Here is a 27,852-nt window from a genome sequence, read left to right as displayed (position 1 = left end):
GACTTCAGCCAGGTCACGATCTCGCGGTCCGTGAGTTCGAGCCCCGTGTCGGGCTCTGGGCTGATGGCTTAGAGCCTGGAGCCTGTTTCCGATTCTGTGTCTCCCTCTCTCTCTGCCCCTCGCCCGTTCATGCTCTGTCTCTCTCTGTCCCAAAAATAAATAAACGTTGAAAAAAAAATTAAAAAAAAATTGTTTTTACTCTTGAGAGAGAGAGACAGAGTACGAGTGGGAGAGGGGTAGAGAGAGAGAGAGAGAGAGAGAGAAGGATACACAGAATCGGAAGCGGGCTCCAGGCTCCAAGCCATCAGAACAGAGCCCGACATAGGGTTTGAACTTACGAACCATGAGATCATGACTTGAGCCAAAGTCGGACATTTATCCAACTGAGCCACCCAGGTGCCCCTAAAAGTGAAAACATCTTAAGAGACAGGGGTTGGCTCTTGATCTTGGGGTTCAAGCCCCATATTGGGTGTAGAGTTTACCTAAAAAAACAAAAACAAAACTATTTCAAGAGATAGAGGTTGTTAAAAAGACCCATACTTTAAAAAAAAAAGTGTTTCTTTTTTTTTTTTTAAGTTTATTTTATTTATTTTGAGAAAGAGAGAAGGAGAGAGGAAGAACATAAGCAGGAGAAGGGCAGAGAGAAGGGGAGGGAGAGAATCCCACGCAGGGTCTGCACTGTCAGCTTGGAGCCTGAGTCGGGGCTTGATCCCATGAGCTGTGAGATCATAAGCTGAGCCAAAATCAAGAGTCAGATGCTTAACCAATTAAGCTAACCAGGTACCCCAAAAAAGTGTTTTTTTATTCATATAGTTTTAGATAGTTTTTTATATTTCCATATATTAAATTTTCTTTGCTCCACCTCATTCACAGATCTTATTACATAGATGATATATTTGTTGTGGTTCATTATGCACATAATTTCATAGTTGCATTAATAAATACCTCCATCATACAAGGTGCCTGGGTGGCTCAGTCAGTTGAGTGTCCATCTCTAGATTTCAGCCTCGGTCATGATCCCAAGATCATGGGATTGAGCTCCACGTCAGGCTCCGTACTGAGCTTGGGATCTGCTTGCTTAAGATTCTCTCTCTCTCCCCCTCTGCCCCTTTATCCTACTCACTCTTTCTCAAAAAAAAAAAAAAAAAAAAAAAGGAAGAAGAAGAAATAACTCTCTCATAGGGTGAGATTAAGGCTGTGTCAGATGGAACCTGCCGAATCAGACTGGACCCTATAATTTTTTCAGCTGGATTTACAACATCAATATAAGCGTCACCACTCAACAGGTCCCTGGAAAATCAGTCCTGAGCTTCACTTGCTTAATTATTAAAGCCACCTTGTGTAACAGCCAAACTGACTCTTAACTACACACCCAATATCAGTATTGTCTGTACCTGACATTATTGCCATAAGTAATCTGGTTTCATATTGTAAAGCACAGATATTTGGATATTGATATAGGTGTCCCTTTGGCAGCATACCTGCAATAGTGGGATTTGGGGGTGTTAAATGGGGAGCGGACTCTGGTAACAAGGCAACTGAACTGTTCATCCTCCGAGCCAGCAGCAGTTGGGTACCGTGAGGGCCCATGTCCCGGGGCAGCTCTCCTGTCTTGAGTGTTGTGTAAAAGAGTGCTGCACGCAGGTGGTCATTTCCTCCAGAATCCTCAACGACTAGGTTCTCTGTGTTTTTTGGAACAGTTGAATCAAAAGAAGAAGATGTATAAGAAGAAAAAAAAGAAGCCGCTTCAGACTAGGAAACAGCGAAATGAACAGTATCAGAAAAATAATTTGATGCAGGAGTTAAAGTTAACAGAAGATGCCCTGGTAAGAAGGCTCTGTTGCCTACTTCTGTGGTCTGGTTAAAGAGAATTCCAGAGTGGGAGCAGGACAGGGGGTTAACGTTTACTCTCAACCAGAAAGGGAATGGGGAATGGGGTAGAGGGAAGCCATTTTGAATTCAGAGCTCTTCCATGGGTCCTCTGGACATCTCTGAGCAGATTTCCACCCTGGCCCCTGCACTACCCTCTGCCATGGCACTCTGGTCTGGATTTTGGCCATGTCTGGATTTCCAGAAGAAACGGGGGTGCTAGAGAAGTGGTGGCTGGAGCTAGCCCAGGGTTGCTGCGTGGCCGAGGTGTCAGGCCTCGTCCAGGCTGGCTCCTTCCCAGCCTTCTCCCAGCGGCCACTGTTTCCTAAAGATGAAAATGCTTTCCGATGTGGGCATTTTACTGTTGGGTGGATTGGGTCAATTATAAGTAGATTAATTGCAATGGATCAATTGAAAAATGTTCTCTTTGCACTCAGTCCTTCCAGGAAAAGGCAGGGTTTGCTTCTTCTACCCTGCATAAACAGCCTACCTTTTTCAGAAATTCAGAGAATGCCAGTTCTTCAGCGATGAGAAATGAAAAACCGAGGTTGAATGAGGTAGTAGTTTTGCCTGACCTTTTTTTTTTTTTTTTTTTAACTTCCACATGGAGAATGGGTCAAAACTTTTAACTCCTACACAGAGCGCCTGAGTGGCCCATTTGGTTAAACGCCTGACTCTTGATTTTGGCTTAAGTCATGAACTCACTGTTCATGAGATTGAGCCCCGAGTGGGGCTCTGGGCTCACAGTGGGGAGCCTGCTTGGGATTCTCTCTCCTTCTCTCTCTCTCTGCCCCTTTCCCACTCTGTCTCTCTCTTGCTTGCTCTCAAAATAAATAAACGTTAAAAAAACACTTTTGGGGGGTAATATATTTAAAGTGTACAATGTGATATTTGATATCTGTACACACTGTGAGAAGGTTCCCACCACTGAGTTCCCACCACTTCACATAGTTACCATTTTTTTTCTTTAATAACTGAAAGTTTATGGTCTTTTACCATCTTCTGCCTATTCCCTCCTCTCCCCAGCAACCACCATTCTACTCTCTCTGTTTCTATGAGTTTGACCTTTTTTTTTTTTTTTTCAGTTCCACACATAAGTGATACCAGGCAGTATTTGTCTTTTTCTGTCTGGCTTATTTCACTCAGTGCGATGCCCTCTAATTTCATCCATGTTGTCACAGATGGCAGGATTTCCTTCTTTTTTAAGACTGAATAATATTATTTGCAAATATTTTCTTATTCCATAGGTTTCCTTCTGATTTTGTTTTTTTTTTTTTTAGGTTCAAAAAAATTTTTTTAAGTAATCTCTACCCCCAACATAGAGTTTAAACTCACAACACTGAGATCAAGGTTCACATGCTCTACCGATTGAGCCAGCCAGGTGCCCCTGCCTTCTGATTTTATTGATGATTTGCCGTGCAGAAGCTTTTTAGTTTGCTCTAGTCCCACTTGTTTATTTTTGCTTTGGGGATCAAATCCAAAAAATCATTGCCTAAACCATTGTCAAGGAGCCTACCTCCTGTGTTTTCTTCTAGGAGTTTGATGGTTGCAGGTCTTAAGTATAACTCTTTAACCCATTTTGAGTTGACTTTCGTGTATGATACAAGATAGGGGTAGTTTCATTATTTTGCATGTGGACATCTAGTTTTTCCAATACTGTTTATTGAAGAGACCATTTTTCCCTGTTGTAAATGCTTGGCTCTTTTGTAAAAAATTAATGCACCATATATTCATGAGTTTATTTCTGAGCTCTCTATTCTGTTCCATCTTTGACTCTTTGTTGTAGATTCTCTGATTTTTCCAATTAGCACATCTGTCCCACAGGCTGAAGAATACAATAGCCCCCTATGTCACTCTTCCCTGTCAATGCCACCAGGAGCAGGGAAACATTAAAATCAGTGGGGACATTGACACTGCTTTGGAGTAGACACCACTGAAGTCTGACCACGGATATTGGTGGTTTGTGATTTTTTTACCCAGAGCATAAGAACAGGTGGTTTCATCATCTGTCCACCCCTGCAGTCAACAAATTGTACTGTGTGACCACCACACGCCACACGCTCTTCTGTGTACTGGGAATGCAACATCGAACAAAACACCATCTCTGCCTTAGGGACTTTAGAGTCTACTGGGGATTTTAACAAAGAAGCAGGAAATTACATCACAGAGTAGGATGCAGAAGGAGCACAGAGGAAAGGCACCCAATCATTTTTTTAGTACTTTGGAATTATGTACCTATGAAATACTTGTGTTTTTGGGGGAGGCGCCTGGGTGGTTCAGTCGGTTGAGCGTCCGACTTCAGCTCAGGTCATGATCTCGCGGTCGGTGAGTTCGAGACCCATGTCGGGCCCTGTGCTGACAGCTCGGAGCCTGGAGCCTGCTTCAAATTTTGTGTCTCCCTCTCTCTCTGCCCCTCCCCCACTCATGCTCTGTCTCTCTCACTATCAAAAATGAATAAATGTTGAAAAAAATTAAAAAAAAATATTTGTGTTTTTGATGTATAAAAACAAGTTTTGGTGGGGTGCTTGCCTGGCTCAGTCAGAAGAGCATGCAACTCTTGATCTTGGTATCATGAGTTTAAACCCCACGTTGGGTATAGGGATTACTTAAATAATAAACTTTAAAAAAAGTAAAAATAAAAAAATAAGGGCTGCCTGGGTGGCTCAGTCAGTTGAGCATCTGACTCTTGATTTCAGCTCAAGTCATGATTTCATAATTGGTGAGATCGAGCCCTGCGTGGGGCTCAGCGCTGACAATGCAGAACCTGCTTGGGAGTCTCTCTCTCTCTCTCTCTCTCTCTCTCTCTCTCTCTCTCTCTCTCCCCCTCTCCCCTTCTCTCTGTTCCTCTCCTGCTCACACAAATGCTCTCTCGCAAAATAAATAAACGTTTAAAATTTCTAAAAATAAATAAGTTTTCGTATAATAGTATACAACTCTTAGTAGACAGGGTGCAAAATAGGCCCTTTTCCTGCAGAATGCTACCCTGTGTTTAACAGTGACATAATGAGGTCTCACTCTGTCACACCAAAGAACCCCCACCGAGCTGGCTCTGTTAGGCATGGAGGGCAATTTGGTGTCTGGTGTGACAGTGGCAAGATCCCAGCTTTCAAGTCCCTCTTGAGTTCAAATTCCAGCCTTACTGTCACTTTCCTTGAGTTACTGAACCACCCTGGGACTCAGTTTCTGCCTCTAAAATATTGGAGTAATAATCTCCACATCATAAATGTTGAGAAAAGGAGATGTGAAATTGTGTAAAATGCCTGGCATCGGGTAGGCAGTCCATAAATAAGTAGTTTCCTTCTTTTCTTTGAATTATTGTTCATTTGTGTCTTGACTCTCTTTCCGTGTTACAGCATTGTAATGAATTAACATGTGTGAATAAAAAAACACTCAATGTAGAGGCGCCTGGGTGGTTCAGTTGGTTGAACATCTGACTCTTGATTTCAGATCAGATCATGATCTCACGGTTTGTGGGTTCGAGCCCTACATTGGGCTCTGTGCTGACAGTGTGGAGCATGCTTAAGACCCTCTCCCCCTCTCTCTGCCCCTCCCCTGCTCTGCTCTCTCTCTCTCTCTCTCTCTCTCTCAAAAATAAATAAACCTTAAAAAATTTTTTTAAATGCCACCCAATGTATATTCTATATAATCACATTCGTGCAAGTGGAAAATGTAGTGAGAAAGTGCTCATCTATTTCAGTCACAGTTACATGGAAGAGACAAGGGCACCTCGCTGGACCCATCAAAAATGACCTCGATTCTGACTAAGAATAAAGAGAGAATGCAGGTATGTCACTAATCTATATATACACACCTATACGCCAGCAATTAATTTGACCTGGTTTTCAAGTGCCTTGTGTGATCCGGGGGGGTGGTGATCCATGGTGCACGGTGATCCATGGTGCAGAGTTCACCTCCTGGGGTTGGTGCTGCTCGGGGCACGGCTGAGGCGTTTTGCCCCCTGCGCAGCTATAGAGCCCCTGGCCACCAGGGGGCGCAGCCCACGAGGCACCCCAGGATAGGAGGAATCCCCCCTAGAGCTCAAAGCTTGCCGTGGAGAATTTAGTTTTATTTCAACAAACATTCGTTCGGCGGCTATTATTTTGTAACTCCATGGCAGCATTTCAGGTGAAACAGCGATAGTGAATAACGCATTGGTTCTCAGCCCTAGGAGATGGTAACAATAAACCCGGGCGCCGCCCTCAGTCTGTCGTTAGGTGTTCCCGGCCAGTGTTACCAGTGATCGTTCGATACCGAGGATTGTGAATGGTTTCCTTTTTAAAAGGACTAAGAACGAGTTCATCGTTATCCCCTAATAACATCTCTCTTGCTCATTTGCACTGGCATATTCCTTCCTGAGAAGGAGGAAAAAGAAGTGGAGAAACAGCTAGTAAGCTGAGAGCTCTGGGTATGTCTCTGGGCGGGTGCAGCTCACGTGCGCCCGCGGCGAACAGCGTGAGCACCGCTGGAGTAACGTGGGCAAACTAGAGAGAATGGACGGCTCTCCCAGGGTGACGTCCCTGCTGGCTTCCCAAGGCTGCTGTTCGGGACTTCTCAGGTTGGCGCTCCCGGGTAGCCATCAGTATCTTATGGAGAGTCTACGAGGGGCAGGGCCCCTTGAGGACTGTAAGACATAATCCCTCCCTTCAGTCCGCCATCCTCCGGGAGGATGAAGTCCAACCCCCGTGGCCTAACAGAACCGGGACAGCAGTGGGAAGAGAGGTACAGGGGAATTCAAATCAGAGAGGATTTCGGTCCTGACAGGCAGATGAGCCACGAACTGCCCCCTCTCGACTTCAGCATTCGCTCAGGACGTCGCCAGGTTGCTCACACCGTATCCCACAGCTGAAACCTGCTAATTGGGCAATAACACCTAACGGGGGATTCAGTTAAACCCAGAGTGGCGGGTGAATGCCATCCAGACCTCTACCTTCCTTTTCTTACAATTTCTGGTGGAACGTTTCTCTAACATGGGCGTTTAACTTGCAGGTATAGGTAAGCAGAAGTGAAAACAATGGGGCAGCCTCCACCTTGAAAGACCGAGTTCTTCCCTCTGTGTAATGTCTCTAGAGAGCTTATGAAATGTAGTCGTTGAACTCAGGGCAATTAAAATATTGCCCACGGACCAACCCTTCTTCGGCTCTCTGAAGGATTAGGGCAAATGCTTGATTCCTCTGTGCTCTGGAACAACATCAATGACTGTACTTCGGCATTTGGGGAGAAACGCAAATACTTCTCACTAACTCCTGGTAAAACCAACCCCAACCCTAACTATGACTTCAGAAATCGCAACATAAAGTGATTCAACTTTTATATCTTGTTTGCCCAGACGGAGAAGCCAAGACCCACAGTGTCGTGCTCTCCCAAGAGAAGCACAAACTCCAGCCAAGAGCCAGCTGCAGATATGAAGTCACACTGGTCCAGGAACAGATATCCTGCCACAAAGAGAGGCCGTGCCACCATGACGGTGTACCCCTCCTTGCACATATACACGTACCCATAGGGGGCCTTGGCCACACAGGAGCGTCATTGGCAGTGGGGCTAGACACGTTTTGTAATGAGGGGAGTTGTGTGACTTGGGGTACACTGCGGTGTGTGCTCATGGTGCACTGACCTTGCGCTGTGTGCTTACATTGCATGCATGCCCTCGGGACTCATACCTCATGAATCAGGTTTTTTTCATAAAGCGAAATTATATTATGATGTATACAAAAGCTTCCTTTATCAGAAATTGAGGTGTGTGTTCATGAACCCACAGCACAGATATACCTCATTCTAACCAATAGATAGTCTTTCTAAAATTATGTGCAAATTAACTTTAAGAGCTCAAATTCTGTTTTAAACCTATTCTGGGAGTGTGCTGTGTTTAAAAAGTCTTGCGTCAAAGCTTTCTGGCAATGAATGGTCAGACTATGATTATCAGATTGGCTCATGGTGGCTCATTGGCTCATACCACACAGAGAGAACAATTTGTGTATTCGCCAGTTTAGTCTTACATATATTATGTTCAACACGGTTACGTATGTTTTTTAACCCATTGATTAAAATTCTTTCTCTCTAACCAGTTGTTTCCTTTGATTGATCGACTGCATAACCTTAAGTGAACAGGTGTTTTATATTGTAGACCTCTCATGAGCACCGAGCACAGTCAGCGGATTATAGCCTGTCATGTTAACAGGCTGGAGTCGTGTTGAAGAAGGTCCACTCTGGCTCATGCCAGGCCTCCTGCTCTGACTTTCCCCTCTTCCTGTCACATTGGATTGAAAGTTTCCTGGTGTGTTTTTCACGATCACCTGTAAACTCTTTCAGCCTCCACCCCTACCTGGATGACTAATGATTAGGACCACATGGCAACACAAATTCTATTACAATTCCAGTATCTGTGCCTTTTTAAAAAATTAATAGACTTGGGGCGCCTGGGTGGCTCAGTCGGTTGGGTGTCTGACTTCGGTTCAGGTCATGATCTCGCAGCTGGTGGGTTCGTGCCCCACGTCGGGCTCTGTGCTGGCAGCTCTGAGCCTGGAGCTTGCTTCGGACTCTGTATCTCCCTCTCTCTCTCTGACCCTTCCCCACTCATACTCTGTCTCTCCATCTCTTAAAAATAAATAAACATTAAAAAAATTATAAATAAATAAATAAATAAATAAATAAATAAATAAAATTAATAGACTTTATTTTGAGAACAGTTTTAGATTTAGAGAAACTGAGGAGACAGTACAGAGAGTTCCCCTATATTACCCACCCTTCCACCCTCCACATACACGGTGTGTCATTAAAAAAATTTTTTTAATATTTTGAGAGAGAGCATGCGCACATGAACAGAGGAGGGGCAGAGAGAGAGGAGAGAGAGAATATCAAGCAGGCTCCACACTATCAGCATGGAGCCCAACGTGGGGTTTGATCTCACAAGCGTGAGATTGTGACCTGAGCTGAAATTGAGTTGGACGCTAAACCAACTGAGCCACCCAGGTGTCCCCATGTGAGTCTTTTTAAAGGGAATCTGCTCGAGCTCTTTTTCATTTGTTTGTTTGGTTTCTGGTATGGAACGCTTCAGGAATTTTCATCTCTTCCTTGCCCAGGGGCCATGCTAATCTTCTCAGGATCTGTATCCGTTTTAGTATATGTGCTGCTGAAGCAAGCAGGCACCTGCCTGTTCCACGCTTTATACCCTAAAACCTAAAGCACATCCAAAACCCCACTTTTTGTCCCTAAGAGGATATCTTTCAAGGACAAGTCCCCAGACAGCTACAAACTGCTGAGGGCAAACCTTTGTATGAAAGTTGTTCAGAAATACTTGTCTCTTTTGGAGAAAGTTTATAAAGAGCACCCCAGTATGGTGATGTTTTTGGAATCAAATATCAGAATATACGATCAGATTTTTTTAAAGTGCTTTTTGAAAGCAACAAACTCCCAGGGGAGTGGGGGAGAGCTTCCTGAGAGATGGGGTCTGAATGCTAAGGTATTGAAAGGGAAGAAGGAGAGAATCCATGTAATCCAGACACGGCCTCCACATCCAATAATTGCCAAAACATTGTGGCAGTTCCATTTTGAGAACTGCTCAGCTCACAGTCAGGCCTGCAGAGGGGTAGCTGTTTGTTTTCTTTAGAAGAAAGCAAGCCTTCCTGCTTGGATGGTTAGGAAGAAGTGCCTCCCCCCAAACACACACACACACACACACACACACACACACACACACACACACACACACACAGATTTACATGCTGCAGCATCTAGCAGCCCGTGTGCCTTTCTCATTTTGCTTTTGGTAGGAGGTTGCGAAGGGTGCCTCTAGCTGGAAACTTACTATTTTTTTTAATGTTTATTTATTTTTGAGAGGGAGAGACAGAGCACGAGCAGGGGAGGGGCAGAGAAAGAGGGAGACACAGAATCTGAAGCAGGCTCCAGGCTCTGAGCTGTCAGCACAGACCCTGACTCAGGACTCCAAAGCATAAACTGTGAGATCATGACCTGAGCCGAAGTCAGACCCTTAACCGGCTGAGCCACCCAGGTGCCCATAGCTGGAGACTTTATTTTATTTAATTAAAAAAAAATTTTTTTAACGTTTATTTATTTTTGAGACAGAGAGAGAGCATGAATAGGGAGGGTCAGAGAGAGGGAGACACAGAATCTGAAACAGGCTCCAGGCTCTGAGCTGTTAGCACAGAGCCCCTCTTGGGGCTTGAGCCCATGGACCGCGAAATCATGAGCTGAGCCGAAGTCGGCCACTTAACCGACTGAGTCACCCAGGCGCCCCGCGTAGCTGGAAACTTTAAAATGACAAACTAAGGTAATTGATTTTGTATGAACATAATAAATCTCATGCTGCAGGAGAAACAACCCAAAGCGTCTTGATCACTAAGAGTTAATCATGAGAATGGAGCATTTTAGTCGGGTCAGAGGCCAACATCTACCTTATATTCAAGAGTTGTCAACAAAGGTTAAAGGCGGCAGGGTGTTGCCTGGCTGGCTTAGTTGTTAGAGCATGTGACTCTTGACCTCGGGCTCAGGAATTCGAGCCCCACCTTGGGCAGAGAGATTACTTAAAAATATATATGTATTTAGGGGCCCCTGGGTGGCTCAGCTGCTTAAGTATCCAACTCTTGATTTTGGCTCAGGTTTGTGAGTTCAAGCCCCACGTCAGGCTCTGAGCTGACAGTGAGGAACCTGCTTGGGATTCTCTCTCCCTCTCTCTCTGCCCCTCTCCCTCAAAATAAATAAGTAAATAAGTAAATAAATAAATATTTTTTCTAAAAAGGGAAAAATAATCTATATCCTATTTTGTCTATAAGTTAAATACACAATCACTAATGGTATGTTTTAAGATTCAAGAAGTATTTCAGGTAAACCTGTTTTCTTTAGAAGCCTTACTTTTGGGACCATGTAGTCACAACCAAGGTCCTGTGGCAGTACTCGTTTCTGTTTTTGGAGAAGTGGCAACTCTTGAAAGTGGTAGAAACAAGTCCAAACAGGTAAGGTGATGACAGTAAGCATTACTCTTAAGTTTCTGATGGAACATTAGATACAGGAACTCTGTATAGACACAGAAGCTCCTTAAAAAAAAAAAATCTAGGTATTTTTTTCCCCCATTTGTCAATGTGATCTTTGGTTTAGTTATGTTGTCACCAATTTTGATCCCAGCTTTTAGCAAAAATGCTACGCAGAAGGCTCTGCTTTGCAGAAATAGAACTGCTAACTTCTGGTTTTCCAGGTTGTTCTCCGACTAGTTCTGCTTTAATTACCTAGAATGGCAGAGATGTTTCCAGAGCACAGAGGCTTGGGGCCTTCTGCACAGGATGCCTTTGATGCCACAAAGCCTACTCTGTCCTTTAAACTACAAAGACAAACTGTAAGGCATGGCTAGGTTTAGCTGAGCTACATTCCACCAGGGACACTTCTATTTCTTAGTGGAATATTCCCGGGGAAGATAAACTCACCCTTGTTCATGCTTGCCGAGGTCCAACATCTTTTATCCCCTTGCCCTCACCTCCATGCTGCCTGATCAACCACAAGGAAGCTCAGAGGTGATTTTCCTCTTTAAGTGGGTTCCAACTTAACTCTGTGCAGCTGGGTCACATGGTCTCTGAGAAATCAGCTTCCACAAGACATTGGGTTCAGAAAGGCATTGTTTTAATTAGCGTGTCTACAAGACAAAGCTCTAGTGACAAAGCGTATAGCACATGTCCAGAGGAACAGTTGCGCAGTAAGGGTCAAAAGAAAGGAAGATCCCTAAGAACACAGAAAGAAATAGTAACAACTTGAAAATTCGGACTCCCTGCTATACTTCTTCCCTAAGATATGTGCTACTCCCACAAATCCATCGCAAAGAACGCACTGAGCAGTGACTGACTTGGGAACGACCGAGAGTGCAGAGACGCGTGAGACGCCATTCCTGCCCCATGAAAAACTAAGACTTGTTCCGCGCTAAAGCTTTAGAACACGGTAGTGGGTTAAAGACAATCACCAACTTAAATTTAAAACACCTGGGTTTGAATCCCACCCAGGCTGGCGGGGGACGGGGTGGGGGGGTGCAGTTGCTCAACAGCTCTGGACCGTTCTGGTGAAATAATCTCTAAGGCCTCCTTGTTTTTCAAAATCACATTTTTTGGAACACTTCTCACAGCCGTCGCTCATGCAATAATGTGCCCGAAACAGCCTCCCTCTTCAGCCCCGGGGCCAGCACCCGTCTCCTCTCTCCTCCTTGGGGAAACAAACACTCCGGTTGCTCAAAGGATAGCCCCTCCCATCTTGCCCGCGGCCAGATTTGGTCCAGGCCATCTCTCCTCCCGGTCCTTTGAACTGGCTATTCCCGGACCGGCCGTAGGATTCGGTGACCGGAAATTACTTCAGTAAACCTCTTGGCAGCCCAGCTCAAGCCCCAGCCGCTCTCTTTTCTCCCTCTTGGCCTCACTTGCTCCGCCATTCAGCTCAGACTCCGGGGCACAGATGTCAACCACTCTCTTGCCAGCACTCCAGAGTCTTTGCTCTCTGTCCTTCTGCCGCATCCACCTGGTAGTTCCTCGCCTTTGGATCAGCCTAGCCATCCCAACCATCTGTCTTCTCCACTCCTACACCCAGGCTGCCAACATGGCTGCAGGAAACCATGCCCCCAAGAGAACTGGAGCCACTGCTCATAGATCCCCTCCAGCCTCTGGAATTAACTCTCTGTTTCTGAAACTCATCCTTCCCCACGCAGTTCCCTCATCCTTCCCCATGCAGGGCTATTTCACACCACCTCCAGGTTCCTCAAGTGCCCTGTCCCTCCCTGTTACCATCACCCTGCCAGCAAACAACCTTACGAGGAGGTAGTGGTTGAGAAGGCAGGCTCTGGTGGGGTGGGGGTAGGAAGAAAAATTCAAACAAGTTCTGATCTGTCTCTAGTGGGTTTGTTTATGTGTTGGTATTGGTAAAATGATTCTGAAACCTTTTCAGATGTATTCTAGGATTTGAGCAAACGAATACAAGAGTTAATGTTGAGTCAGATAGAGGGAGTGCTGGAGTTCTGTAACCATCACAGTGAAATGGACCAGGCAACACTCATCCTTGGAGGCCAAATTTGGGAGGAAATATGATGATGAGGAGGAGGAGGTTTTAAAGTGTCCACTCAGAAAACAAACAAACGGTCTACTCAGATTGCATATTAGTTCAAAGGGAAAAAATATTAACTATGTCATGGAGAAATTGGATGCACGTTGACAGAGTGACCACTGAGGGGCAGAAAAGAAAGAAAGATGTTCTCTTCCACCCGGCATTGTTCCATATGGTGCTTTGCCTGAATCTGCTACAGCCGTGCAGCCAACAAAGCTGGACAAAGTCGGCACCAAAGGCAGCAGAGCTGGAGGATGGTAAGGTCGCATCTCTGAAGGCGTCAGTGAGCTGAGCTGCTGAATAAATTAACCAGTCCTGGAGATGCCCTGCGTCTGGACTGCTTGTTTACGTGAAGCAATAATTGCCTTTTCTTTGAATCTTGTTGTTGTCTTTTCTTTCCCTCTTGTGGATTGTACTTGAAATCCTTCTGGTTAGGAAAGGCAGCCAGATACACAAATTGGTGCACTGAAGTGGTCCAGGTGCTGAGGTAGAAGTCTGTAGGATGCAAAGGAAGGATTGGTGAGATCTGCCTGGGAAAAACCATCAAGACATTTCACGGGGTGCCTGGGTGGCTCAGTAGGTTAAGCCTCGGACATTGGCTCAGGTCGTGATCTTACAGTTTGTGTGTTCAAGCCCCGTGTCGGGCTCTGTGCTGACAGCTCAGAGCCTCGGGGCTGCTTTGGATTCTGTGTCTCCCTTTCTCTCTGCCCCTCCCCTTCTCTCTCTCTCTCTCTCTCTCTCTCTCTCTCTCTGTTTCTAAAATAAACATTATTTAAAAATTTTGGGGGCGCCTAAGTGGCTCAGTCGGTTAAGCATCCGACTTCGGCTCAGGTCATGATCTCACAGCTTGTGAGTTTGAGCCCCGCGTTGGGCTCTGTGCTGACAGCTCAGAGCCTGGAGCCTCTTCAGATTCTGTGTCTTTCTCTCTCTCTCTGCCCCTCCCCCACCCACACTCTGTCTCTCAAAAATAAATAAACATTAAAAAATTTTTTTTAATTTTTTTTTTAATTTGTTTTTTCAACGTTTATTTATTTTTGGGACAGAGAGAGACAGAGCATGAACGGGGGAGGGGCAGAGAGAGAGGGAGACACAGAATCGGAAACAGGCTCCAGGCTCCGAGCCATCAGCCCAGAGCCCGACGCGGGGCTCGAACTCACGGACCGCGAGATCGTGACCTGGCTGAAGTCGGACGCTTAACCGACTGCGCCACCCAGGCGCCCCTTTAATTTTTTTTAAAAACACACAAAAACGACCAGTTTGGCATAGTGGGCTACTATTGAGCAGGATCTTTTCTTAAAAACTGATATATCACTGAGCTGAGTCCTGAAAGGTGACAAGTGTTTGGGAAGTGGGCACGGGGGTGGTGGGCATGGAGGGAGCAGGGAGAGCCAGTTAACGTTCCAGATCCATAAGGAACAGGGCAGACCCAGCGTTGGAGGCTGAGAGGGCTCAGGGCCATGTCACAGATGGACCGTCCTGCAGAAGGGAGGTGCCGGGCAAGGGGACCAGCATGCTCAGATTTGCCTTATCATGGGCTCACCCCAGCCCCTCTATCAAAGGAAGATCAGGATCCTGAAGACTAGAGGCCGGGAGGCCAGACTGAATCATTTAGGAGAACTATGATAACCTGAAGTTCTTAGAATGTTTATGGAGAGAGGGTTTTGGATTTACTTAGGAGGTAGAGGCCACGGGGTGTGGTCTCTGGACACGGAGGGGAAGGGGAGGGACTTATAAGCATGGTAACAACAAGGGTGTGACTGTTTAGCAAGACAGAGGATATAGAGGGAGGCTCTGGTTTAAGAAAAAGAAAACGGAGTAACTTCACTTTGGCCATGTTCCCTTTGAGGTACAGAAGAGAACGAAGTGGCGATGGAGGGAGACTGTCGAATCTAGGAGAAGCCTTTCCCAGCATCAGCATGGCATGCAGATACTAAGAGCAGGCGGAGATCATCCAGGCAGGGTATGTAGAGGGAGACGCCCCGGTACCCGGGATACATTCAGGGAGCTAAGATAAGTGGTGTTGCAGAAGACAAAAGGCCATATATTTCACGATGAGATGAATATTCTAGAACAGTGCTTGCCCAATGGAAATATAATTCCAACCACATAATTTCAATATTTTAGTAGCTACCTCGGAAAAGTAAAAAGAAACAGGTAAAATTAATTTTAAGAATATAGTTTATTTCACCTGAAATATCCAAAAAATTATTTCAACACGTAATCGGTATAAGAATATCAACGAGATCTTTTACAGTGTTTTTTCCTTGGGCAAAGTCTTTGAAATCTAGTATGGACTTACACCGACCACACACCTCAGTTTGGACCAGCCCCATTTCAAGCGCCACCTGTGGTTTGTGACTGCCTAATCGGACAGTCCCAGTCTGAGGCAGATCGAGGTTTAAATCCTCCCTGAGCCCAAGTTTTCTCCTCTGTGAAATAGGACAGGATGGCTACCTCCCATGTAGGGTAAAGTTCATGACGCACAGCAGGCCTCTAACCAAAGGTGGTTTTTACAAAAGGAGGGAAGAGCTTCAGAAGGGGGGCAGTGGAGATGGTAAGAAACGGTTGAAGGTTTTATGTTTTCTTTAAGGCCGCTAGAGGCTTGGTATGTTTTTAGGCTATGGGGAAGTTGCTGGTAAAGAGAGAGACCTATGGAAGAAGGGATAAAGCAATGCAGAAAGTTTGAGAAGACACTGGAGGAGATGGAATTGAAAATTAGCCTTAAACCCAGAGCTGGGCACTTCTTTCTCTACGAACAAAGGGAAGGAAGCCAGGGTGGACAGGAGCAATGCTCGCTCCCACTGTGTGGGGGGCAGTCTGTTCCGTACGTTGTGTGCGTTTTCCCATCCAGTCCGCCCAACTACCCTCTAAGGTGGGTCTTGCTAGTGTTCCCATTTACAGATGAGGAAATGGAGTCTTTCAGAAGATAGCTTTCCTATGGTCGTAAAGCCAGTGGAGCCAGCATTTGAACCCAGGCATTCTTTTCTTTTTTAAGTTTTTATTTAAGTAAACTCCACACCCAACGAAGGGCTCAAACTCTCGACCCTTAGGTCAAGAATCACATGCTCTTCCAACGGAGCCAGCCAGGTGCCCCCAAACCCGGGCATTCTGATGCCAGAGTCTAGAGCCTTCTTTCTGGTAGAATGTTCCTTATTTTGGCTTTGCCTTATGTTTCTTCATGATCAGATTCAGGGGATGCATTTCTGACCAGAATACTACATAAGTGACATGTCCTTCTCAAGCATCACATCAGAGGGCACATGATGTCTATCTGCCTCTCGATGGTCACTCTGTCTATAGTCAATGTGGTGCTTGAACTCACAACCCCAAGATCGAGAGTCACACGCTGTACTCACTGAGCCAGCCAGGCGCCCCTGTGACTTTTCTATACGTTAAAAATTGTTTTGGGGCGTCTGGGTGGCTCAGTCGGTTAAGAGTCTGACTTCAGCTCAGGTCATGACCTCACAGTTTGTGAGTTCGAGCCCCACACCGGGCTCTGTGCTGACAGCTCAGAGCCCGGAGCCTACTTCGGATTGTGTCTCCCTCTCTCTCAACCCCTCCCCACCCTGCTCATGCTCTGTCTCTCTGTCTCTCTCAAAAATAAATAAATATTTAAACAAATTTTTTCAATAAAAATTGTTTTTATTTTGGAACAATTTTTATAGAGTTTACTTAAAAATAAAATATTTTTTTAAAAAGCCACAAAAGATAGAGTTCCCACATACCCCTCACTCAGGTTGTTTCTCGTAATGTTATCATCTCCCATTACCATGGCCCATTTGTCAAAATCAAGAAGACATCAGTACATTACTATTAAACTCCAGACTTTCTTCAGACTTCACCGTTTTTTCTTTAAAGTCGTTTTTCTTTCCTGGATCCAATCCAGAACATCATATAGCATTTTGTCGTCATGCCTCCTTAGCCTCCTCTTGTCTGTTACCGTTTCCCAGTCTTTCCTTATTTTTCATGACTTTGACAGTTTTGAGGGGTCCCAGTTAGGTATTTGGTAGAATGGTCCTCAATTGGTCTGATGTGTTCCTCGTGATTTGACTGGAGTAATGGGCTTCTGGAAAGAATACCACAGAGAAGTGTCCTTCTTATCACATTACAGAAGCTTTTAAAATTTTGTGGGCAAGTGTGTAGATCGTCTTGCAGCCACCCAAGACTAGCTTCATATGTAAGTTCCCTTGTTGAATGGCTGTCACCAGCCTGGAGTGGCCTTTCTTTGGTCTCTCTCTGCCCTCAGAATATGGGGGGTGATGTTAGAGTTCACCTGGGATGCCCCCAAGGTGGTTGCAAACCAACACCACGTTACTAAGTCAAAACTAAAAACCATATGACTGACCATCTCTAAAGATGCTAAAAGGGGGGCACCTGGGTGGCTCAGCCAGTTCTGATTCTGGCTCAGGTCATGATCCCAGGATGGTAGAATCGAGCCCTGCATCAGGCTTTGTACTGAGCGGTGGAGTCTGCTTAAGATTCTCCCTCTCTCTGTCTCTCTCTCTCTACTGCTTCCATCCCTCTCCCCTGCTCGCACTTGCTTTCTCGTGCTCTCCCTAAAAAAAAGTTAGGGGCACCTGGGTGGCTCAGTCAGTTAAGCCTCTGACTCTTGATCTCGGCTCAGCTCATGATCTCACGGTTGTAAGCCCAAGCCCTGAGTCAGGCTACACGTTGTCAATTCAGAGCCTGCTTGGGATCCTCTCTCCATTTCTCTCTGTCCCTCCTCCACTTGCTCTCTCTCTCTCAAAATAAAAAAGGAAAACATTTTTAAAAACCAATAAAGAAGAAAGCAGATCTGAGAGATTAAAAAAAAGCTCAGTCCAGGTAACATTCCCTCAACTCCTGGATGCAGCCATGCCTGAAGCCATCTACTTGTAAGAGTCAATACGTTCCCTTTCTCCCCCACATGCCCACCATCCCACCATCCCAAAGCAGATTGGGTAGGATTTTATATTACTTGCACACAGAAAGTCCTAATTAAGATACCAGGTAAGTATTTCAGTTGAGATAAGGCAATTTAAAAACTTTCATGAAGGGACATCTGGGTGGCTCAGTCGTGAAGCAGCTGACTTCAGCTCAGGTCATGATCTCATGGTTCGTGAGTTCGAGTCCCACATTGGGTGAGCTCAAGCCCTGCTTTGGGTGAACACAAACCCTGCTTTGGGTGAGCCCCGCTTCTCTCTTTCTGCCCCTCCTGGGATTCTTTCTCTCTCTCTCTCTCTGCCCCTTGCTCACTTGTGCCCTCTGTCTCTCTCTCTCTCTCTCTCTCTCTCTCTCTCTCTCTCAAAATAAAATAAAATAAAATAAAATAAAATAAAATAAAACACACATGAGGAAAACTGTGAGATACATAATCCCATCTATAATTAGCTGAGGAACATGAAGGAACTCAGAGGAACAATGAGCAGGATGGACCTGGAAAGGACCTGAAATACAACAAATATATATTGAGTGCCTAGTATGTGCTTGGTATTGTTCTAGGCACTGAGGATACTGAAGTGAACAACAACAAAAAGACAAAAATCCCTGCCCTCTTGGACATAATTCTAGAATGTTGGGGGCAGGGGAACAAATTTAAAAATTATATAGTACTCTAGAAGGTGATAAAGGCTAGGAAGAAAAATAAAGAAGGGAGAATAGAGAATGCCAGCTTGTTTCTGAAATCTTCACAAGTGAGCCCGTGAAAGAGTGCTTATTCATCACAACTTTAGCACAAAGAGGTTAAGTGATTTGCTCAAAGTTGTCAACTGCAAGTGGCAGAATGGGAATCAGAAAATAGGAAAGAAGTTATAGGACCTTTAATCTCTCTCCCAGGTTAGACTGCCTCCCAGCCCAGGAGTCTTTGAACTGGCAAATTCACTCATCTTTCACTGGGGTTCATTATTATTATTGATCTCTTGTCCTGTGACCTGAGGTCATACATGGGTAGAAATGGCTTTTGACATTACTGACCATCCTTCCTCTTCCAAACCTTTCTCTTGACCTCAGTGACACTGATGTTCTGGTCCTGTTTCCCTTCCCCTCAAGGGACAAATTAGTTTGCCCCTTTTGATTCATATTCCTCTCACCACATGTATATGGGTCACCAACTAGAACTCACCGTATTGAACTCTATCAGGGAACACCACTCATTTATATCATAGTCTTGTGAGTCGTTCAGTAGGGAGCTTGGGCAGCTGTATACAACAGCCCTATACCTTTTGCACTTCCCTTATCTATGTTACTGGCTTCCGTTCCATTTCTGCAGATTCTCCCCAAATTTCATGGGTAGCTTCTGCCCTGCACCATTGGAGAAAATGGTAAAGCACCCTGCATCCCCACCCACCCATCCTTGCAAGAGGTTCTTTACCTCTCTGTGCCCACAGCCATCAGTGGGGGCAGAGACAGTGGATATTTTGTTAGCACCACCAGCACACAAATCCACAAAGAATTCTTTTGGTAGATGGTCTCTAAGGTTAGATATTGTCTCGTTAGACACAATTGTTAGATATAAATTGTATTGACATCTAAATAATTTGGTTAGAAGCAACTTGTAAGCTTCTTATAACTCTAAAACCTACAACTTGATATATTTCTGCGTGCCAAGCTGGGTAGGCGTATTATTTCATTCAATCCTCATAACTATGTGGAGGAGACATTACATTGCTCATTTGTCTAAGATTCAGAGAGTTCCTGTGATCTAAGATCACGCACTGGTAGAAACAGAATTTGGACCCAGTCCGTTGGACCTCAAAGATCATGCTCCTTCTGGTTGTGTAAGCTGCCCCCAGTATCACCTAGCACCATGCTGAGTACAGGACAGTAATAATTAAAACTATTTCAATATACAGCTAAAAAAAAACTTATCCTATGCACAATTCCACTTACCATTCAGTAATAACCCTGAGAGGTAGGTAGTAGTGTCATCCTTAGATTTTGATACAGAAACTGAATTAACAAAAGACAAAAAGTTTTCTGAATCATTTAGATACAAAGGAGAGCCAGGATCCAAATGCAAGTCTTCTCCAGGTACTTCATTCTGAGCCATGCTCTGTGTTGTTTGATACAGAACATGTGAGCTAGGGAATGAAGGGTTAAGGACAATGCCTTTTTCCTTTAATAGCCTGTAGCCTCCTAGGCACTGAAGTATGTGTTCATTCATGCAATATTTACTGAGCACCTAGTATGTGCCAGGCGCTGAATATGAAACAGTGAACAAAGGCTGTCCCAATTACTGAACTCCCGGAGCTTGCATTCTAGTGGAAGACAATTTCAGACAGTAAGTGCTACAGGACAATGTGGTAGGAAATAAGGGGTAGGTAAATTCAAATAGAGGTCAGAGAAGCCATTTCTGAGGAGGTGACATTAAATGAATGCATCAAGAGGCAACCTGCTGATGGATTCGTTGTTTGATATCAAACTTAACTAGTTTTTGTTGACCATTAGGCTGTTTATGGGTTTGAATACCCTTTGTACCTCATATTGCAGATGCCCTGTTATGCCCAGAATTCGTGATCACCAAAGACCACCAAGGAGCCTTTATTCGAGCTATCTCGAGCCCAATCTCCTACCTGCACCGACGCAGCGGTGAGATGCCGGAGAGAGAGTGAATTTCAAAAGCACAAAGGCTTAGGGGCGCCTGGGTGGCGCAGACGGTTAAGCGTCCGACTTCAGCTCAGGTCACGATCTCGCGATCCGTGAGTTCAAGCCCCGCGTCGGGCTCTGGGCTGATGGCTCAGAGCCTGGAGCCTGCTTCCGATTCTGTGTCTCCCTCTCTCTCTGCCCCTCCCCCGCTCATGCTGTGTCTCTGTCTCAAAAATAAATAAAACGTTAAAAAAATTTTTAAACAAAAGCACAAAGGCTTATAGGGGTCTAGGGGCAGTTGTGGGGTGATGGTCGTGGCCTTAGCCGATTAGCTGGGGAAGAATCAGAGTCCTGTTGCGCAGGTTGCCGGGTATGGTTTGAACAGGTGAGTGGGAAGTTACTCAAGGGGAGGTGGTTTTAGCGGGTGAGTGGGAATTTCTTTCTGCGGTTTTCCCAGAAAAGGGGGCCATGTCAGGGACAGTCACTCAAGATGGAGGACACAGGACAAAATGGAGTTGGCCGGCCTAGGTCCGCTCTTTCATTCCCCCCTTGTCATGTAGCTTATGGACCCAATCATGGGACCGGCTGCATTTCTGTTTTGTCTTCTTCTGTTACTAGGAGCTTGTATGGAGCATGGAGGACCATTAGTTGGACGGCTCCCACACGGTCCCTGACAAACTGGACCAGCCTGTTGATGATACAGGGTCCGAGGGTTACTAGTAGGAGCAGGATGGCGAGGGGTCCAGCAAGGGCCGAGATGAGGGTAGTTAACCAGGGAGACCAGTTGAACAAAGACTCGTACCAGGACTGAGATTGTTCTCTCTCTAACTTTCATTGTTGCAGCCCTTCCCTTATGAGGGCCATTGATTCTTTTACGACCCCTGAGTGATCAACATAGAAGCAACATTCTTCTCCTAGGGCTGCACATAGTCCTCCTTGCTGCATGAATAATAAGTCTAATCCCCTTCTGTTTTGGAGTACTACTTCTGATAAAGAAGTAAGGGATTCCTGTAAATGAGAAATTGATTTCTCAATTCTTTCTATGTCTAAGTCAATGGCTGCCCTTAAGGTTCCGTAGTTTTTGTCCTGGATGACGAGTGAGGATATTCCAGTCCCTGCCCCCGCTAATCCCAGTCCCAAGAGCGCAGCCAGAGTTAGGGTTGTAATAGGCTCTCTTTTACTTCGGGGGTTAGTAGAGCCTAACCTGTTAAGAATTTTTTCCCCTGAATGGTACACTAGCTTGGGCATCAACTGCAGGAGTATGCAGAAGCCTTCCTTCGAGGAGTTAAGGACTTGGGAGTGGACGCAGGGAGCGAGGTCGGTGGAACAGGCCCACCATGCATTTTTGGGGGGAAGTAGATACACTGTCTCCCTGGGGACTGTTAGGGTTTCATTACAGAGATGTGACTGCCCAGGGGGCACGTGGCCTATGCAAGTGCCCTGTCCTGTTATTGCCTGGAGGGTTAGTCTTACAGTAGCCTGCTGCCATCTGCAGGAGTTAGAGTTGGAGGCTGTTGTAAAATTGCCTTTAATGGCAGTATCTTCGTAATATGGGGGCCGGACACCTAGACAGAGCCAACAGGACTTGGTCGGGTCAGGCCTAGAAGTGTTTAGTACCTGGTATGCTCCGTGCTCCATAGGGGGTCTGTATCAGATAGTAAGTTGTGACCCGGGGCAGGAGATGTGGGTGACGCTCCGGTAGGGACAGGGGATGTGGAGGGCTGTGTGGCCGGAGCCTGGGTGTTTCTGGGCGTGGCCATCCGGGTGGGGGCAGGTCGGGGAACTAGTACTTGGTTGGGTCCTACCCCTGTGGGCGACTGCTGGGCATGGGGGGTTGCTTGCATTCGGAGGGTAAATAACATTCCTTTATCTCTAGGCCCAAGTCTGACCTTGTTATAAAGCCTGACCCCCAGGTTTTTCCAGCTTCCCACCCTGTTGCCTTTTTTCCTTGTTCTGTGAAAGATATGGACACAGGATTACCATGGCCCGAGACATATGGTGGTTGGGGGCCACTGGGCCATGTTACCACAATGAGATCTCCGGTGCGTGGTGGGGTCCACCAGATGTGTCCAGTGGTGACACATGACCAAGAGGCGCAGAAGTAGTCTGCCGCATCCCCACAAGTGTCCCCATGGTCTTTTCCACCGGGACAGACATAGAAGTAAAAGTCTTGTCGCCTGAACCCTGTGGTATCAACCCTGGGGTGGCCGGTATAAGGGGGAAACAGGCTTTCTAAGTCTACTCATAATTCTGGGAACCATGTGTCTCTAGGGTGGGTCTGGGATGTCTGATTAAGTATTGTCCCTGAGCTGGTGTCTACAATCTGCCAGGTAATGTTTTGGGGGGCGTGGGGACTCCGGGCAGCATGAGCAATGACAAGCAGAGTTAACAGTTACCAATATCAGGTGGGTCAAATGCGCTATAGCTTGAGCTTGAGCAGGTTGTGTCGGTCCCGATTGACGGCCCATTGCGTGACGAAGTCCTTCCGGATCGTGGGGGGGGGGGGGGGGGGGGGGGTCCGCTGGCTGAACGTGGGTGTGATGGACCCAGGTCGCGATACCGTCTACTTTGAGAGTGGTGGGGGTTGTCAGCACCACGATGTAGGGTCCCTTCCAGCGCGGCTTGAGGGTCTCTTGGCGGTGCCTCTTGACGCAGACCCAGTCTCCCGACCTGTACTGGTGAGGTGTCAGGGTTGGGCCGGCCTCGTAGATGGCACGGAGGCGCGGCCAAATGTCCTCGTGTGCCTTCTGGAGCCCTCTCAAGGAAAGAAAAAGTTCTTGATCTTTAAACTCATCAAGAAGTTCAGCTCGAAGGTTGGGAATAATAGGGGGTGGCCTGCCAAACGTGATCTCGTAGGGAGTAAAACCCAGGGTGTAAGGAGTGTTCCTAACCCGGTAAAGGGCATACGGTAGGAGAGTCACCCAGTCCTCGCCAGTCTCCATGGTTAATTTGGTAAGGGTCTCTTTTAGGGTTCTATTCATTCTTCCTACCTATCCTGAGCTCTGGGGCCTATAAGCACAATGTAATTTCCCCCCACAGCCTTGGCTACTGCCTGCGTTACCTGCGAGATAAAAGCTGGCCCCGTTTCATGCTTGGTTGGGTATGCCTCCACACAGCCAGAGAAGGTGTCTGTAAATACTAAAAGATATTTATAACCATACTTTCCTGGTTTAACTTCATTGAAGTTGACCTCCCATTGGGCTCCCGGTCTGGTGCCTCTGAGCCTGCTTCCTTTTTTATTTGATGTGGCTCTCCAGTTGGTGAGTTGGCAGGTCTTGCAGGCACATACAACTTGCTCTATTTTGGTGTCCTGTTGGTGAATCTTGATTCCAGCATGTCAGATTAAGTCTTTTAATTTTCGGGCCCCCATGTGAGTAGACCGATGCATTTGCTCTGATACTGAGACTCCGAGCCGGTCTGGCAGCACGAGCTCCTTGTTAGGTGTATACCACCATCCCTTTATCTCCTGGGCTATGGGGAGTTTCTTGATCCGCTGTAACTCCTCCTGGGAGTACTTGGGCTGGTCTGGTAAAACTGGGTCTCCCGGGTCCAGTATTTGTATGGTCATGGTGGGAACTGAAGTAAGGCCTACTGCCTTGGCTGCCTGGTCAGCCTTTCGATTACCTCTAGCTACCGGGTTATCAGTTTTCTGATGCCCTTGGCAGTGGATAATGGCCAGCTTGGCAGGAAGCCATAAGGCCGTAAGAAGTATCTCCTGCTTATTTTTTATAGTCCGTCCTTCTGCCGTCAGTAACCCCCTCTCCTAATAAATTGCCCCATGAATATGAGCTGTGGCAAACACATAACAGCTGTGTGTGTAGATGTTAAGCCGTTTTCCAGCTCCCAGTGTCAGCGCCTTGGTGAGGGCGACGAGCTCTGCTTGCTGGGCTGACGTTCCGGAGGGTAGAGCCTCCGCCCATATGGTGTCCGTTTCGGTGACCACCGCTGCACCCACATACCTGTGTCCGTCCCGCACAAAGATGCTGCCATCAGTGAACCAAGTAACCTCAGCATCAGGGAGGGGCCCGGTCGGTCAGGGCCGTCCGGAATCCATGTACTTGCTCCAGGATCCCCGCACAATCATGTAGTGGAGCACCTAGGTCAGGGTCGGGCAGCAGAGTTGCAGGATTGAGGGCCGCACTGGGGTGGAACTGCACCCAGGGATGGTTGAGTAAGAGGCTCTGGTAATGAGTCATACGTGTGTTGCTCATCCATTTATCAGGAGGCTGTTTCAGGACCCCTTCAATGGCGTGTGGGGTCATGATCCAGATCTCCTGTCCTAGGGTCAGTTTGTCTGCGTCCTTGACAAGGAGTGCTGTCGCCGCAATCATTCTTAGGCATGGCAGCCAGCCGGCAGCCACTGGGTCTAGCTTCTTGGACAGGTAAGCCACCGGGCGGTTCCAGGGGCCTAAGGCTTGAGTTAGAACCCCTTTTGCTATTCCCTTGTGTTCGTCTACAAAGAGGTGGAAGGGCTTCATAATGTCTGGCAGGCCCAGGGCTGGGGCACCTAGGAGGGCCTTTTTCAACTGATTAAAGGCAGTTTCCTCTTTTTCAGTCGATTCAAATGTTTTTCCCTCTTTGGTAGCTTCACATAGGGGCCTGGCGATCTCAGCAAAACCCGGGATCCAGAGGCGGCAGTAGCTGGCCGATCCTAGGAATTCCCTTACTTCCCTTCGGGAGGTGGGAATAGGGATCTTCAGGACAGATTCTTTTCTGGCATCTGATAACTGCCGCTGTCCGCCCTCCAGGATGTATCCCAGGTAACTTACCCTCTCCCTGCATATCTGAGCCCTTTTCGCAGATGCCTGGTACCCTAAGGCCCCCAGGGTAGCCAGCAGGTCCTGGGTCCCTTGCTCGCAGTCCTCGGCCGTGTCAGCAGCAATCAGAATGTCATCTACGTACTGTAGGAGGGTGAGGCCAGGGTGCTCCTTTCTGTACTCACCCAGGTCCTCGTGTAGTGCCTCGTCGAAGATGGTGGGAGAATTTTTGAACCCCTGAGGCAGCCATGTCCAGGTGAGTTGCCCGCTGTAGCCCTCCTCTGGATCATGCCACTTGAAGGCGAACAAGGGTTGGCTTTGGGGTGCCAGCGGCAGACTGAAGAAGGCATCCTTTAAATCTAGTACAGTATACCAGACCCTGGAGGGTGCCAAGGAGCTCAAGAGAGTACGTGGGTTGGGAACAGTTGGGTGTATGTCCATGACCCTCTTATTTACTTCCCGGAGGTCTTGTACCGGTTGACAGTCATTTGTGTGAGGCTTTTTGACCGGCAGTAGGGGGGTGTCCCAGGCAGACTGGCAAGGAACTAGTACCCTTAGGCTTCGTAGTCTCTGCTGGATGTGTGGCTGGATCCCCTTCTGGGCCTCCTGAGACATGGGGTATTGTTTGATCCTTACGGGACCTTCTCCTGGCTTGAGCTCTACCAGGACCAGGGTCCTGTGGGTGGCTAGTCCTATGCCCCCACCCCACCCCCCCCATCTCTGCCCAAACTGAGGGGAATTCTTGTAGCCATCTGTCTATATTATCCTCTCTCGGGAGCGCCTCCTGGTGGAAGCTGTATTCATCCTCTACTTTCATGGTCAGGACCTGGATGGGGTGGCCCTTGCCATCAGTGACCTGAGGCCCCCCTTGTCTGAAAGTTATCTGAGCTCCAATCTTGGTCAGTAAGTCCCGTCCTAACAGCGGGTAGGGGCATTCTGGTATTACCATAAAGGAGTGGGATACCTGACCTGTCCCCAAATCTACCATTCTTTGGGTAGTCCATGAATATTGGCTCATACCAGTTGCCCCTTGTACCCAGGACTTCTTGCTGGCTAGTTTTCCTTGTGGGGTGCGGAGGACCGAATGTTGTGCTCCAGTGTCGACAAGGAAGTCAACAGGGGTCCCCTCCACTTTAAGAGTTACCCTGGGCTCGGGGAGAGGGTCTGAACCCCGACTCCACTAATCACTCAGTTCATCTAGCTCTAAGACTTTTACTCAATCAGTCTTGCTTCCCTTCCCGCCGGCCTTTTCGGACAATCTCGGGCCCAATGCCCTATCTCCTTGCAGTATGCGCACTGATCTTTCTGCAGCCTCTGCTTCCCCCCCTTGGTGGTTCCTTTACCTCCTCTTGAGTCGTCCGCCAGCTGCTGGAGATGGAGGTCTCGTTCCTCGGGGGAGTCAGCAGTGGTAGCTAGTAGTATTCAGGCCAGGTCTCGAGTCTGCTTACTGCTGGCAGCCGCCATGGCGCGAGCCTACTTATCCTCAGGAGGCTCCCGGTTATTATATACCTTTTTGGCTACTACCAGTAAGTCCTGCAGACTTTTTTTCTCCTAGTCTATCTATTTTCTGTAATTTTTTCTAATGTCTATGGCCGATTGGTTTACAAAGGCCATGATAACAGCTGCCTTGCTTTCTGGAGCCTCTGGATCCATGGGAGTATAAGTACGGAATGCTTCCATGATCCGTTCTAAAAAGGCAGCCGGAGATTCATCTTTTTCCTGTTGCACATTTCCTACCTTGGCCAAATTGGTTGGCTTCCTAGCAGCCATTCGGAGACACCCCCCCCCCCCCCCCGCCCCATTAGAGTCTGGCGGTAGACCCGGAGCCTCTCCTTACCTTCTGCCGTGTTGGAATCCCACTTGGGCCAAGTTAAGGAGAAGGAGACATCTATCTGAGCCTGGTCGGTGGTGGGATTCCCGTCTGCGCCCGAAACTAGTTTTCGGGCCTCATTGAGGATTCTTTGTTTCCTCAGTCGTGAACAGGACCTGCAAAAGCTGCTGGCAATCATCCCACGTGGGCTGATAGATAAAAAGAACAGAGTCTAATAAATCAATAAGCCCTGCAGGTTTCTCGGAAAACTTAGGATTCTGAGCTTTCCAATTGTAGAGGTCACTAGTGGTGAAAGGCCAATAGTGATAGGGCTGATTCCCCTTTGCGTCTGGGGGTCCGGTGGCTCGCAGGGGCAGAATAGTGGAGTCAGCGGCGGAGGCAGACTGCTCCCTCTGAGCCCTTTGTCTGGTAAAGGGCGGGCTTCCCACTGGAGCGTTTCCGCCTCCCGCTCTCTGAACGGCGTCTGCCCCCCCAGAGGGGGAGGATGGTGTTCTTCCGGCATCCTAGGGGGTTATGTGGGGAAGGAAAAAATAATTCTTTTTTAGTCCCCCCCCCCCGTAGGACAGGGTAGAGGGGTGCTGAAGGCTGGGTAAGACTTCTTGTTCTCCTTCTTCTCTGTCCCCTGCAAAGCAAGAATGGGTTTTGGCTCTGGAGGGCGTGGGGCTAGGATGGGCTTAAGACAAGAGGGTGGGTCTTCTACAAGGTCCTGCCAAGTAATAATGTAAGGGAGCTGATCAGGATGGCCCGTCT

General features: G+C 47.2%; 1 protein-coding gene, 1 long non-coding RNA gene and 1 other non-coding gene across 12 annotated transcripts in view; 1 reads left to right on the top strand and 2 right to left on the bottom strand.

The window, feature by feature from the left end:
* AGBL2 (AGBL carboxypeptidase 2) overlaps positions 1 to 7,927 on the top strand; it is a 48,293-nt gene extending 40,366 nt beyond the window's left edge. For 4 of the 10 annotated variants that reach the window (XM_006937301.4, XM_006937302.4, XM_006937300.4 and 1 more), the window contains 4 exons: positions 1,701 to 1,826; positions 2,307 to 2,426; positions 5,567 to 5,653; positions 7,196 to 7,927. In XM_006937301.4, the coding sequence (XP_006937363.2) occupies positions 1,701 to 1,826; positions 2,307 to 2,426; positions 5,567 to 5,653; positions 7,196 to 7,369 (507 nt within the window). In that variant the 3' untranslated portion in view covers positions 7,370 to 7,927. Of the gene's footprint in view, positions 1 to 1,700; positions 1,827 to 2,306; positions 2,427 to 5,566; positions 5,654 to 6,855 lie in introns of all 10 variants that reach the window. The other 6 variants (XM_019812417.2, XM_019812416.2, XM_006937303.5 and 3 more) reach the window with 5 other exon arrangements.
* Positions 7,928 to 8,900: 973 nt separating this feature from the next.
* LOC111556808 lies at positions 8,901 to 9,004 on the bottom strand. The gene has a single exon (XR_002736531.1). It is a non-coding gene; the product is annotated as a U6 spliceosomal RNA (small nuclear RNA).
* Positions 9,005 to 16,572: 7,568 nt separating this feature from the next.
* Positions 16,573 to 20,564, bottom strand: LOC123380600. The gene is made up of 2 exons (XR_006586608.1): positions 20,502 to 20,564; positions 16,573 to 17,017 (listed from the first exon to the last, which is right to left on the bottom strand). It is a non-coding gene; the product is annotated as an uncharacterized LOC123380600 (long non-coding RNA).
* Between the last annotated feature and the right edge of the window lie 7,288 nt (positions 20,565 to 27,852).

The sequence above is a fragment of the Felis catus genome, chromosome D1 (assembly GCF_018350175.1).
Source record: "Felis catus isolate Fca126 chromosome D1, F.catus_Fca126_mat1.0, whole genome shotgun sequence".
In the NCBI taxonomy this organism is placed as follows: Eukaryota; Metazoa; Chordata; class Mammalia; order Carnivora; family Felidae; genus Felis; species Felis catus.
The sequence above is the reverse complement of the archived record's forward strand: the minus strand, read 5'-3'. Positions and strand labels throughout refer to the sequence as shown.